This window comes from Equus caballus, chromosome 5 (assembly GCF_041296265.1).
Source record: "Equus caballus isolate H_3958 breed thoroughbred chromosome 5, TB-T2T, whole genome shotgun sequence".
Taxonomy (NCBI): domain Eukaryota; kingdom Metazoa; phylum Chordata; class Mammalia; order Perissodactyla; family Equidae; genus Equus; species Equus caballus.
In genome coordinates, this window is record NC_091688.1 from 40,323,320 (window position 1) to 40,335,923 (window position 12,604).

General features: G+C 58.3%; 1 protein-coding gene and 1 long non-coding RNA gene across 3 annotated transcripts; both read left to right on the forward strand.

Annotated features, from left to right (window-relative positions):
• On the forward strand, nt 1-2,286 carry LOC111773508 (uncharacterized). 2 transcript variants are annotated; one of them, XR_011438681.1, is made up of 4 exons: nt 1-230; nt 591-821; nt 1,022-1,131; nt 1,382-2,286. It is a non-coding gene; the product is annotated as an uncharacterized lncRNA (long non-coding RNA). The 2 variants fall into 2 exon arrangements; XR_011438682.1 differs by having other exon boundaries at nt 6-230; nt 694-821.
• Nucleotides 2,287-6,921: 4,635 nt separating this feature from the next.
• Nucleotides 6,922-12,437, forward strand: CRABP2 (cellular retinoic acid binding protein 2). The gene is made up of 4 exons (XM_001500415.5): nt 6,922-7,697; nt 10,989-11,167; nt 11,380-11,496; nt 11,967-12,437. Exons 1-4 carry the CDS (start codon nt 7,628-7,630, stop codon nt 12,015-12,017), a joined length of 417 nt encoding a protein of 138 aa, XP_001500465.1. The 5' UTR covers nt 6,922-7,627; the 3' UTR covers nt 12,018-12,437.
• The last annotated feature ends 167 nt before the right edge of the window (nt 12,438-12,604 follow it).

The following is a 12,604-nucleotide window of genomic DNA, read 5'->3' on the forward strand; positions in this document are numbered from 1 at the left end:
AGGCCAGAGGCGGCTTCCGTAAGGCTGGGCCCTTTACTCCCTTCCACCCTGTGGAATCCTGCCCGGTCGCTTCTTTGGAAAGATTCCATGAGAGGAATCCAAACCATAAGCGAAGGAGGAAGGAGGCACACTGCCCCTGCCCTGAGAGCTGGGGAGGCAGAGGGAGCCCACGCCCAGGACTGACAAGGAGGCAGAGGCAGATAATCCAGCCTGGCAGCTCGAGACCTGAGGTTGGGGCTGGGTGTCCCGGCTGGGCTGGCGGAGTGGGTAGATCTGGGAAGCTTTCCCGAAGGGTGGGAGGCTGGAGCTGGGGTCTGAGCAAAAGGGCCCAGGCTGAGGAAAGGGCAGAGTGTTCTGGGGGCTTTCTTCTAGGCTATAAACCCCCTCACCCCCTCCATACACACTCTCCACTCCAAGGCAGGGACTACCTCCTCCCAGCTTTGGAATCATTTCTCTGGGGTTCCTGGGAGCAGAGCACCAGGGGGTCAGGGAGCTTATAAGAGGAGACTTGGCCTACAGAGACTGCAATGCCCACAAGCAGCGAGAAAGTTCCCATGAGTGTTCTGGACTTGGGATGGCTCCCACTCTAGGCCAGTTACTGTGAGCTCAATGGGAAGACTGACTAACCAGAAACCCAGATCATCGGGAAACCTGGAAACCCGCCACTAACAGTCACAGAGCTCTGGGATTTAGGAAGGCATGAGACTGTGGTGAGGAGGATGGCAGCTGCGAAATCCAGGAGCTACCGGCTTCTTTGATCCCCAGGGACAGGTCCCTGTGGACCCCCAAGTGCCAAAGCTCCTCTTGGATGTCTTTGCCAGGTTGGTGGAGGAGACACAGGCAGGGGAGGAGGGGGCTTTGTCAGGGCAGTGCGCCCTCAGCCTGGCCAACTGTCATTCACAGGCGCTAGCCCAGTGCCCTCTGGGAACCCGGGCAGGCTGGGGGGCCCTGGTGGGTGGAATGGGGTAGGGGTCCAGGGCAGGGGGAGGCGGGGAGACTGTTCTGTCTCTTTTTTTGACAGCTAACATTTTCCAGAGCTGGCGCCTGTGGGGGAAGGAAATCAGAGCTTCCCACCTCACACATCTTTTTCCCATTTTGTTTGCTCTGCCCAGGGAAAGCCATTAGGGCTAGGTCAGTCTGGGCCTCCCCCACCCGCCCATCTCTCCAGCCCTGCTATAAGGAGGGATGGGGGTGGGGGTGGGGGTCATTGGAAGGACAAGGCCCTAGCCTGGCTAAGGGGCCAGACTCTGAACTCTTGTACCCCTTCTTAATTCCCTGCCCGCTCTAGATGGGAGAGTGGGGGCAGGGACCAGGAATCTGGGCTCCCAGGGCCCTCCCTTACTCTGCTCAAATCCCCCTGCACCTCTGATTCTGTCTCCAGGAAGTCTGTTCCACTGGCCCCAAGGAAAGCTGAGCCTGGTCTGGTCTGCAGCCGGAAGGGCCCTGGGGTTGGGAAGCTGGTCCTTATTACCCAACTCCTAGGGCTCCAGCCTGCTCCCTGGAGTCACTAGCACAGCAGGTTTCCATAGGCCCCTAGGAGCCAGGCTGGGGCCAAACTACTGGGTCCCACTGTCTAGAGACAGTAGCTGCATTTGGGGGCTGGAGAGAGGAGGGAAATGAGAACACTAAGGAGCCTCGAGGAGGCACTGTCCCCAGGGTGGCTGACCTCCTTCCTGAGGTTGACCCATCAGTCCTTACCCTGCCCCCTCAGGGACAGCAAGTCCAATATACTCTTTCTGTCCCCATCCAGGACCTCAAAGCCCAGACCTGGGCCCCCTCAGTCTCTTCTCTGGGACCTCGCCTTCTCCCCTCCTTTCTGCCTCTTTCTTCTTCAATCCCAGAGTCTGGTTGTCTGGCCCAGTGCCCACCTTCTGCAGTTCAGGCCAGAGGAGGAACATAGCACCACCCAGTCTGCAGCCTTGCTGATTTCTTTCTTCTTCCAGAAACTCCAGATCATCTCAATGGGCAGAGGGATTCTCCAGGCCCCTAGCTCTGCTTCTATTTCCCATCCTCAATAGGTGGGAGAGGAGGCATCTGGGAGATGACTTGGGCTCCCCAGAACCTGTCTTGGGCTAGACTGCAGGCTGTTCATCTTTTCCAGGGCTAGCCACTGTCCCCAGGCACCATGCAAACCCAGCTATTCAGCCTGCCAAACTTGTCACAGCTACAGCCTTCCTTTCCTGCTGTGGGCTGCCAGGGGTTAAGGGGCCAGAGCAGGGCAGGGGTCAGGAATGGCAGAGGGGTCTGGCCCTAGTCACTGGATCATAAAAGCCAAGAGGAGTTTAACTGTGGGTCATGGTGCTGACTGACTTCTCCATCCATAATGCTGCCCTGGGGGCTTCCTTTGGGAGGGGGAAAAGGGGGCCACAGCAGGCCAGGGTCAGGCCCAGGCCCGTCCTGCTTCACATGTTGGCTGCTGCCCCCAACAGTCCTGGTCACACGGGATCCTCCCCTCAACCTGGAGGTTCTCCGAGAAGCAGGGCAGTTCCAGAGGAAGACGAGCTGAACTTTGGTGCCTTTCAAAGAGAGAAAACCGAGCAGCATCCTGAGTGGGGAAAGAGATGACCTGCCATGCCAAGAAGCACCAGTCTGGGAGGTGGAGCCAGAGCAGAGGGTCAGAGGAGCAAAGACCCAAGGCTCAGAGAACAAGATCAGTGTGCTGGCTGCCAGCCCCTGTGTGGGGTCTCCAGGCTCTTCGATGGCTGCCCACCCTCTGTGTGGCTCCCCTGAAGAGGCAAGCAGAACCAGGGGCCTCTCTCGGGTGACAGAGATTCAGTTCCGACACGTCCTCAGCCAGTGCATCCCCACCTCCTTCCTTTCCCCTCCCTTGGCTCAGCACAGCCGCCCGCCCGGCCCAGCCCCGAGGAGAGCGTCGGCAGTGGGAGCTGGGAACCAGGTAGCAGAGCCAAAAATAACACAGGAGCCGCCTGGCTGCCTGGGTGCTGCGCACATCCTCTCCCGGTCTAACTGTAATCCCTCCTTTACAGTCAGCCCCCTCCTCCCACCCTACGGTTCTGACCCTCCTGGGCCACACCTGCCTCCTTTTGCCAGGGCCGAGGTAGCCCTGGAGGTCACGGTCACCCCTCCCTTTGAGTCCAGCTGCCCTTTTCCCCAGGTCACTCAGGATTCTCTGCCCACACCTTCCCTAGTTCTCAGGGTCTCTCCCCTGCGCCTAACTATTCCTGGGAAGTGAGTCACCCCCTTTCTAGATCTCTAACCCTGTCTCCCAGCTTGCACTTCAACTTGCTGGAAGCTCTTTTTTTGGTCTAACTCCCATCCATCCTGCTGCAATGGCAATTTTAGTTGTGGAGAATCAGAGTGGGGCCTTAAGGGATTTGAAAAGGGCTGGGTCCCTGAACCCAGGGTGACAGACGACAATGGAACATTCTCCTCTGTACTGAGGATCAGGACAGACTAGGAGGCAGGATCCTTGAGTTTACACTCCGTGTTGAGTAGAATACTGAGGGCTCAGGGAGGCAGGGGACACAACTGTCTGGCCCCAGCCGCTCTCAACTCCTTTCTTCTACTCTCAGACCTCTTCACCCTCTGTAGAAGTCCTGCCTTCTTTGCTGCCCCTACACTGAGTGGCAGAGACCCAGGTGTCCAGCCCCACCTGGGTTTAATTTCTACATGACTCCCAGCCAACAAACTCTCTGACCCAGCAGATGCAATAACACTGCTCAGGGTGAGGCTCTCCTGCAAGTGCTGGATTTGGCCAGAGAATCTCCTTGGTCCCGGCTGGGGGTGAGGGCCGGGGGTTCACGATTCTCCCACTCTACCCATCCCCATTGGCTGGGGTGGGTGGTCCCTCCTCCCCCACTCAGCCTCGAGAGTGATGGAAAGGGAGTGATGGAGAGGGCTGAAGGCATCTTCTTTCCCAAGCCCCCAGACCCCTGAACCGTGCACACATCCACCCCACTTACACTCCTCCAACCGTCCAGAAGCCTACCCATCTCCATTCCTTCTGCTGCAAAACCAGCCACTTTCCTCTTAGCCACACTGCAATGGGAACAAAGCCCCAGAATGTTCTTTTCCTAACTCTCTCAAGCCTGTTTCCTCCCCACCCCACCCCACCCCCATCTTGCCACTGCTCCCCCAGCTTTTCTCACCAGCTTTGCACCCTCCCCCCACTAGAGTCTCCAAATTCCTGGGGGAGCCCCAGGAGGGGCGTGACCAAGGTTCTTAGAGAGAACAGTTGCCCCCGGCAGATCTGCAGCAGATTTGGTCATAATTAAAAGGCAAGGGACACTGGGAAATTCCTTCTTATTGATCCCGGCGGGAAATTAAAGCCAGTTGTTTGTGAGTGAGTGACTGATGCTGGCTAAGCTCCTCCCTGTTGGTTGCCTGGTTCCAGGACCCTAGCCCCTTGCCCCTAGACTCCCCCATCCTCCTCTGTTAGCCCCCATTCCCCATCCCCCCAGACCTCCATCCCATACTCCCCCCCATCCCCGCCGTGTCCCCCAATCCCCTTCCCCAGCATCTTCCCTAAGCACCTCCCACATGCCTGTATGCTCTAATGGGGTAACAGGGCTGCTGGAGGCTGAGACCTCCAGCCGAGCAGCTCAGCTGCCTGCTCCGGACCCTCTACCCACCTCCCTCAGCGAGGGTTGGGGTGCAGGGGCTGGAGCTCAGGCCCAGAGCTGCCAAACCACAAACACTCACATCTGGAAAAAATTCCCCTCCCAGCCCGACTTCCCTTTGTCTTACTTCTGTCTCTTTGGAAATTCTGGCCGCCAGGCCAACGGGGGGAGTGAGGAAGTGAAGGGAGGGGAGTGGGCCCAGGCCTCCCTACCCCCACCCCAGGGAGCCCCCCTCCAGCCTCCTCAGTATCCTCTGCCAGACCACATCCCTCCTCCATGCTCCTGTAGGTCTAGGCTCCTGGTGACCATCTTTTGGGGAGGTTTTAACATCCTCTGTCATCAGGCTTGTGGGGCAGAGGGCCTGCAGTGGCCCTTCTCTCCTGCCATGGGGGGGTGCCCATGGAGCAGGAGACTGGCCTCTTCTGGCTCGGGGTTCAAGAGGGCTGGAGTGGAGTGGGGTGGAGATGCACATGGCGACCTGAGAGGAAGAGGTAGGGGGCAGTGAGGGGGAAGGAGCAGCAGCAGGAGTCTGGTTTCCACCATGTTCCCCCCTCCAGCCTCTCCTCATCCCTTTGGCTGGGAGCCTGATTTCACTGTCAGAACCTAATCCCCCTCCCTTTACCTACAGCACTGCTGGAGCCGCCGGGTGGGGGAGGAGCACAGGCAGCGCCAGCAACCCTAGGTCTTAAGCACCCCCCAGGGACCAGCCCCTCCTCTCCACCACCTCTGCTTTTGTCTGTGCTTCCTCAGAGAGCTCCTCGACCTGCTGCCCTCTTACTTCCAGAAACCCAGGCCACCTCTACCACCAAATCAGCTCTCCCACACAAAGCCTGGACCCTTAAAACCGGGCTGAAGCATCTAGCTCCCTTCTTCAAATCTGACAGTTTACTGGTTACTGCTTGATGGGGCCCCATCAACAAGTCCTTTCTAGGGCTGGCCCTGAGGTCGAGCGGTTAAGTTGGCGCCTTCTGCTTTGCGGCCCAGGGTTTCACTGGTTGGGATCCTGGGCGCCATCTAGCACCGTTCATCAGGCCATGCTGAGGCGGCGTCCCACATAGAACTAAAAGGACCTACAACTATGTACTGGGGGGCTTTGGGGAGAAGAAGAAAAAAAAAAAAAGGATTGGCAACAGATGTTCGCTCAGGGCCAATCTCAAAAAGAAAAGCCCGTTTTACAGTCTAGTCTCCATGCCTCCTGCTCCAGAGTCATCCAAGCTGCTTCATTTTTTCTACACATCCATTATTCACAGATTTCCCTCTTTACAGCACAGAGGCTCGACCCCCAGTACAGTCTCCAGCCTTCTGTTCTCCACACGGCAGGAAATCCTCCAGCCCCTCTCTTTGGCTCTATTCCTGCGGACCACTCGCCAGCTAAGGCCCCCAACTCCCTAGACCGTTCGTGGGCCCTAAGGCAAAGGGCTCAGAATCTCAAAGAGTCTGTCCTCTGTTCCACCCACGGCCATGCTGGCAGGGAGGGGCCAGGGCAGGGACGCAGGGTTGGGACCAGATGTGGGGATTTTCCTCCCTGCCTAGGAAGGAGCTGGGAGGGGAGTCCTGAGAGGGTGGCGGGATGGGGGTGGGGTACAGGCAGCGGGGCCACGTGCGCCCATTAGCCGAGGGCAGCTGGGCCGCCGCGTCCCTCAGAGCTGGCCAGGCCCGGACGGTTCGGCCCGTGCAGGGCACCGCACCCCGCCGGGCTCTGCTCCTCTGCGGCTTGCGGCCTCGGGTCTCCCGGCCTGTCTCCGAGGCTCCCCGCCCGACGTCCATTTCTGTTTCTCTGTCTCCTGCCCTCTCCACTGGGGTCTCTGCGGGGAGCCGTTCCCTATTCCCGCCCCCCCCCCGCCCCCGCCACCCCCACGCCCCCGCCTTTGATCTACATCAAAGCCGCTCGCAGAGGGCTCGCCGCTCCTTCCGCCCGTTTTACTGCTCAGAATGGTGACACCTGAGACCCTGCTCCGCCCCTTCCCCGGGCACCTAGCCTCCCTCCAACCCAGGTGGCAGCGCGGCGCGCCGAGGCTCCGCGCCTCTGTCTCCCCCTCCCCTCCCTGCCGCCTACAGCGATCCCCTCGGGGGTCTGGGGAGCCAAGCGACAGAGAAAGCTCCTTAATAAAAAACTCGTGTCAAGTGATTGGCTATGACCTCTGCCCTCCTCAGCCTCGCGCCCGGGGCTCCTACTTAACCCTTAGATGCCCGCCCAACGCTTGTAAGAGAAATGAGTCTCCCTCGCCAACTTCCAGCGTCCCCAGGCACTACCGGAGCCCGAAACCCAGTGGGGAGTCGGGGGTGGGGGTGGGGTGAGGCCCCCTCCCAGCCTCTTCGAGTCGTTCCGGCAGGGGGCGCTATTGCTCCACTTAGGGGCCTGGCCCCAGGACCCCAGAGCTTCCCAGCCGGTCTCTGAGTTTGGAGCGGTCCCACCGGATCCAGTTCAGGCTTCAGTGGAGCCGGAGCTCGGCCGCCCATTCTCTTCCCCAAGCTCCGGCTCGCGAACACTGGTTCACCTGCAGGGGGTGTCCCAGGGTGTCCGGCGCCAAGGAGTCGAGTGCACCGAGTCAGGTTGGGAAGGGGTGGGGAACAGGCGAGACATGACCCTGTGCCTCGGACTGCAAGACGTGAGACCCGAGCATCTCCGCCCCCTCCTCTCGGCTGAGAGCCTAATTCAAGCGCTCTCCCTCGGTCTGCCTTCCCACTCACCCACTGGGCCCCTCAGTGAACCCTGGACCCGCCCAAGGGGCTAGATCCAGAAGCCCAGGGATGGGGGAGGGGGGTTGGTGATAATGCAGGGCAGGGGCTCAGGGCCCCCCAGGTGGGGTGGGGGGCGGAGCAGGAGGCGGGGCCACCTCATTCTTGGGCAGGGGCGGGTCCCGCGCAGGGTATAAAAGCTACCCGCGCGGGAGCCCAGGCCAGCTTTGGGGTTGTCCTGGGACGTGTCCTGGTTCCTGAGTCTCACGATCCAGCGAAGGCGGCGACGACATCTCTTTCGACTAAAAGACTCAGCGTCCAGTGCTCCAGTCGAAGGGTCTAAAGGGACCAACACCGGCACTGCCACCATGCCCAACTTCTCTGGCAACTGGAAGATCATCCGATCGGAAAACTTTGAGGATTTGCTCAAAGTGCTGGGTAAGGAGATTTTAGAGCGCCCGGGAGAGGAGAGGGGCGCAGGAGTTCTCCAAGGTGGATAAGAGAGAGGAAGCGGGGCTGGAATCAGGGCATGGGAGGCTGGGCTCCTGCATCCCTAAGAAAATGGGCCAGACGCCTGGGTCCCGGGGCATTGGGCCCGGACGCCTAAATCCTGCTTTCTCCGGCTGGGCGCCCACCGATGCCAGCTCCTGTGGTGACTCAGCCTGTGAATCAAGTAGAAACCAGAAGCACGAGGTCGGTATCCCTTGGGTGGGGTGGGTGGGCTCTCTGCAGTTCGGGAGCTGCAAACCCTGCATCCAGGCTTGGATCCCTACCCAACTGAGACCCTTGGAGACATTCCAATCTCCTTCCCCTTGCCCCCCGCCCCCACGTGCTGGTCTCCACCCACCAAGTGATCCACCACCCCAGGCCCCCTCATCCTCCTTCCTTTCTCCTTCAGTGCTTTCCACTCTGCTCCCCCCAGTCCCCATCTGTGAGACAGATATTTTCCTACAGCGAGCAGCTCCAGAGTCCTAAAATCGCTCTGGATAATTATCACTTTCTTAGATTTCAACAAATGGCTTCGCATGAAATCCCAACACTCCCCCTCCGTTTCCAAAAATCCGAGAGTTCTTTTCTCCCTCCTTCCCTGGAGACAGCTGCAGCCCAGCTGGGTGTGTTGGCTAAAGGTGGGGAAAGTTGAACCTACCCAGACTGCCCTTCTCAACTCCTGTGTGCCCTCCCCTGTCTGGGTCAGGGGAGGAAGCCAGTACTGGCTGGGGAGAGTGCTCTGGGAAGAGATGGAGCTTAGTTAAGGGCCCCAGCCACTGGGAAGCCACCTGGGAGCCCTGGAACCTAAGGGTAAGCATACCCTCAATTCTGGCCTGAACAGAGAGGCTCCAATTGCCCTGGGTTGGGGGGCGCCCTGTGTAGGGCGAGGAGCTGTAGGAGTGAGTCTGGACCTAGGAAGGGTCTGGAATGCTATGTGGAAAGCAGGGATTTCCATCATTCCTTGCTGTTAGTTCTTTTTGCAATCTAACCACAGTATTTCTTGTAGTCATGTCGGTCTTTCTTGCTCTGCCCTTGATGAAATTAGACACAAAGGATGGACGTTTTCCCTTCAGAAAGCCTAGTCGCCATTCCCTCCCCCATCTTCTCTGGATTCTGGCCCCTCTCCCCACTGGATGAGGCAGTGGCCTGGCACACCCCCAGGCCCCAGCTGGAGAATAAGATCCAAAGCCCAACCCTGTTTGTCTGTCTTCAGTCTGTCCTCCCTGCAGGGTCCCTCAGAGCCACGTGCCCTCCTTAGGCCCTGCTGGGGGGCAGATTGAAAACAGACCCGTTAGACAAACACAGTCCTGACTCAGCCAAGGTTGACGGAGCCCGGCCCCAGCTCCACAGGCATCAGGGCTGGCTGGAGGGGTGTCTCCTCTGAACCCAGCCTTGCCTCCACGGGAACCTCGGTCCCTTCTTAGCCGCCTTTGCCCTATTCAAGGGTCTCTCTCCTGGAGAGGGATGCTCAGGTATTTGGGGGACACCTGTCCCATCCAGTATGATGGTCATGGCACATGGTTAGCAGGTTCTGTCCCTATAACAGGAAAGATGGATGTTAGAGAGCAGGATGAACTTCCCAGGTAGCAGTAGAGAGTGAAGTAGACTTTTTGTCCAAGAAGATGGAGTGGGATGTGTCTCCTCCACCAAGTCACTCGGACCAGGGAACCTCTGGCATTTCTCCCTGGACCCAAGAGATCAGCAGGCAAGAAGCGGTTCCTGGGGCTCCTGAGGGACAGGGCTTCCTCCCTCCCTCTCCCTTCTGTCTGGAATAGAGTGGGTCTGTTCTGGTGCCACGGGGAAAGAGGATTTGTTTCTCTAAGAACCCAGGTCTGTAGGAGGACCAGGGAATCCGGGCTGCATCAGGGGTAGGGGAATCTCGCTGGCCTGGCCCACCCCAGCTTGGCTTCCTCATCCCCACCCATTGCTTCCCTGAAGGGCTCTGCTCCAGTTCAGAATGCAAAGCCAGGTGAATGGTGTGGAGTTTGGACCTGGGCCCTGCCAGAGGGCCTCCCTGCCTGCTCCTCTTCCTGTCAGAGGGGTGCTTTCTCCTGGCTCCCCCACCCGTCTTAATAACTGGGGAGCAGAGAAAAGGGATCCAGTCTGGGAAAAGATATGGGGGACAGGCACAGAGACTCTGAATCCACATGAGCTGAATGAAAAGACCTGACTAACTGAGGTGGGGTGGGTGATCCTGGCGTCACGGGCCCATCAAGGGCAGGGAGGAGTGTCCCTCTCTGTCCCTTGCAGGGAGAGGGACATGGGAGCCTTCTAGGAGGGCAGGTGAAGAGGAGTCTGATGCAGGGAACTTTGAGCACCAGCTCTGGCTTTTTCTTTGCCTTCCTTTTATCAGTAAAATAAAGCAACAATAAGAATAGTGACTGTTTCCTGAAAACTCAAAGGTGTGCCTGGCATAGTGTATGCTAGCTCCTAAATACGTATCATCCCATTTGCTAGGCTTTTGAAGAAGCCTAAGGAGGAAGTGAAGAATCTAAGGCTCAGAGAGGTTAAGCCATTTGCCCAGGGTCACCCAGTCTGCAAGGGAGGCTGAGCCAGGTGGAAATCAGGGCCTAATGGGTCTTATTCTAGAGCCTTTGGCTTCTCCAGGCTCCTGGCCATTCTGTAGAGGGAAGCAGCTGCCTCACTCCTTTCCCTGCTGAGAATACCACCTCTTTCTCATTCTGGGGAAGGACAGAGATTGAGCAAATAAAGGCCCACCAGATGGGGGAGGTGGGTAGGGCAGAGAGGGAAGTTGCCTCTACTTCCAGGACATGCGTAGTGAGGCCTGGCTGGGGAGAGTCTGCCCTGTGCATGGGCAGGGGGGAAGACACAGTGGCTCTCATGAGCCCACCCCACCAGATGGTCTTCAGCAGGGTGGATAAAGGGCCAAAAGGGAGGTGAAAAGAGCCAAGGTAAGCCTGCTGCAAGATGCATGCTGGGGAACGAGAATGAGGAGAAGCTGCCTCAGGAACTCGGAGAGTGAAGAGGTGAGACTCGGAGAGCCTGACCCAGGCCTGCTGACTCATCAAGGTGGAGCTGCAGCCAGAGCAGGACTCCCAGGGGCAGAGCACTGCCTCTCTGCCCCTCCTCCCTACACCCTGCCATCGCCATCGGGCAGGGCTGACCACCTGCCCTCCGCCAGCCACTCCGAGTTGAGCCTGCTCCAGCTGCCCCACTGGGAGGGTGCGAGACTGGTGCCTGGAGCGCCCCTAAAGGTGAACCTCTCCCCTCTCCCTGCAGGGGTGAATGTGATGCTGAGGAAGATTGCCGTGGCTGCAGCGTCCAAGCCAGCTGTGGAGATCAAACAAGAGGGAGACACTTTCTACATCAAAACCTCCACCACCGTGCGTACCACGGAGATTAACTTCAAGATCGGAGAAGAGTTCGAGGAGCAGACTGTGGACGGGAGACCCTGCAAGGTGAGTGACAAGAAGAATCCCTAAGGGTCCTCTGGTCTACTGCCCTGCCTCTCAACATGCCACTTTCCAGTCTTTTCCTAGATTCTTTTCTCCATTTCTAGTGGAGAAAGCCCTGAGGTAGTGGTGGTGGGTCAAAGGGGGCCCGTCCCCATCCCTCTCACTGCATCGTCCCTGCTGTGGGCTCAGCGCATTTGGTCACCTCTTTCTTGCAGAGCCTGGTGAAATGGGAAAGTGAGAACAAAATGGTCTGCGAGCAGAGGCTTTTGAAGGGAGAGGGTCCCAAAACCTCCTGGACCAGAGAGCTAACCAATGATGGGGAGCTGATCCTGGTAAGGCCTGCTTCCTCCCAGCCAAGAGCAAGCCTGTGCTACCTTTGGAGATTTTTCCGGGGCACTCCAGGGTGCAGGAGGCTCAAGGATAACCATGGCTGGTCTCTCACTTCCTTATGGGGCTGCTGGGGAAGGACCAAGCTGTCCCTTGTCCCATATGGTGCCCTTGTGTGAATGCAAAATGGTGTCCCTTCTGTGGGGAGCAAAGGACATGCACTGAGAGGCCCCAGCAGCTCTTCAGGGGAGATCTTCCTGGCTTGGAGAGGAGGATGTAGGACAGACCCCTGGGGCTCTATTGCCATCCTCCCTGCCATGATGCCTGGGCATTTGGGGACCTGCTGTTGCCTGATGGTTCTGAGCCAAGTAGCAGGTTTGAACCTGAAGGCCGAGCAGAGTACCTCCATTCAACCTTTCTCCCCTCAAGCCACAGGAACCAAGGCCTCCCAGGCTAACAACTTCTGTCATTCCAGACTATGACAGCGGACGACATTGTGTGCACCAGGGTCTACGTACGAGAGTGAGTGGCTGTGGGTCCGAGAGCTGCCGGCCCACCGCCAGTCCATGCTCCCTGCTTCGCCACCCTGTGGGCCGCCCCTGCTCCCCATCCCTTGCTTCTAGACTAGCTCTCCCCTTGCCCTGGTCACTTCTGGGGATCCTGGGATGCCTCCTGCAGGGCCTCTGCCTTTTCGGCCCCTCCTCCCCTTCTCTACACCAACAAAGAGGATTGCAGGAGCCCAGATCACCCATTCCTGAATCACTCCCCCCACCCAAATCAGCAGTCCCAGCCCCAAACCAGCCCAGAACACAGTCTATTTCTGTGCGGGCAGCTGAGGGCCCAAGTGGGAAAGACTGGCCCTCTGGCTTCCACTCTTTGTCCCTGTAGCCTATACCCTGTAGAATATTTATTGGTTAACTTTATTAAAATGTTTTTAAAAACAAAACCTGTCTCTGGCTCATTGGGAAGTGGGTAGGCAAGTCGCTTGAGTTCTGCCTTGCCTCTGAAATGCAGCGAGAGCGCTGAGGTTTCAGCACACGGATGTGAATTACACAGCACCCTTCTCACCACCACCCCTTCATTTGCTGCTGAATCCATGCGCATCACCTCCTC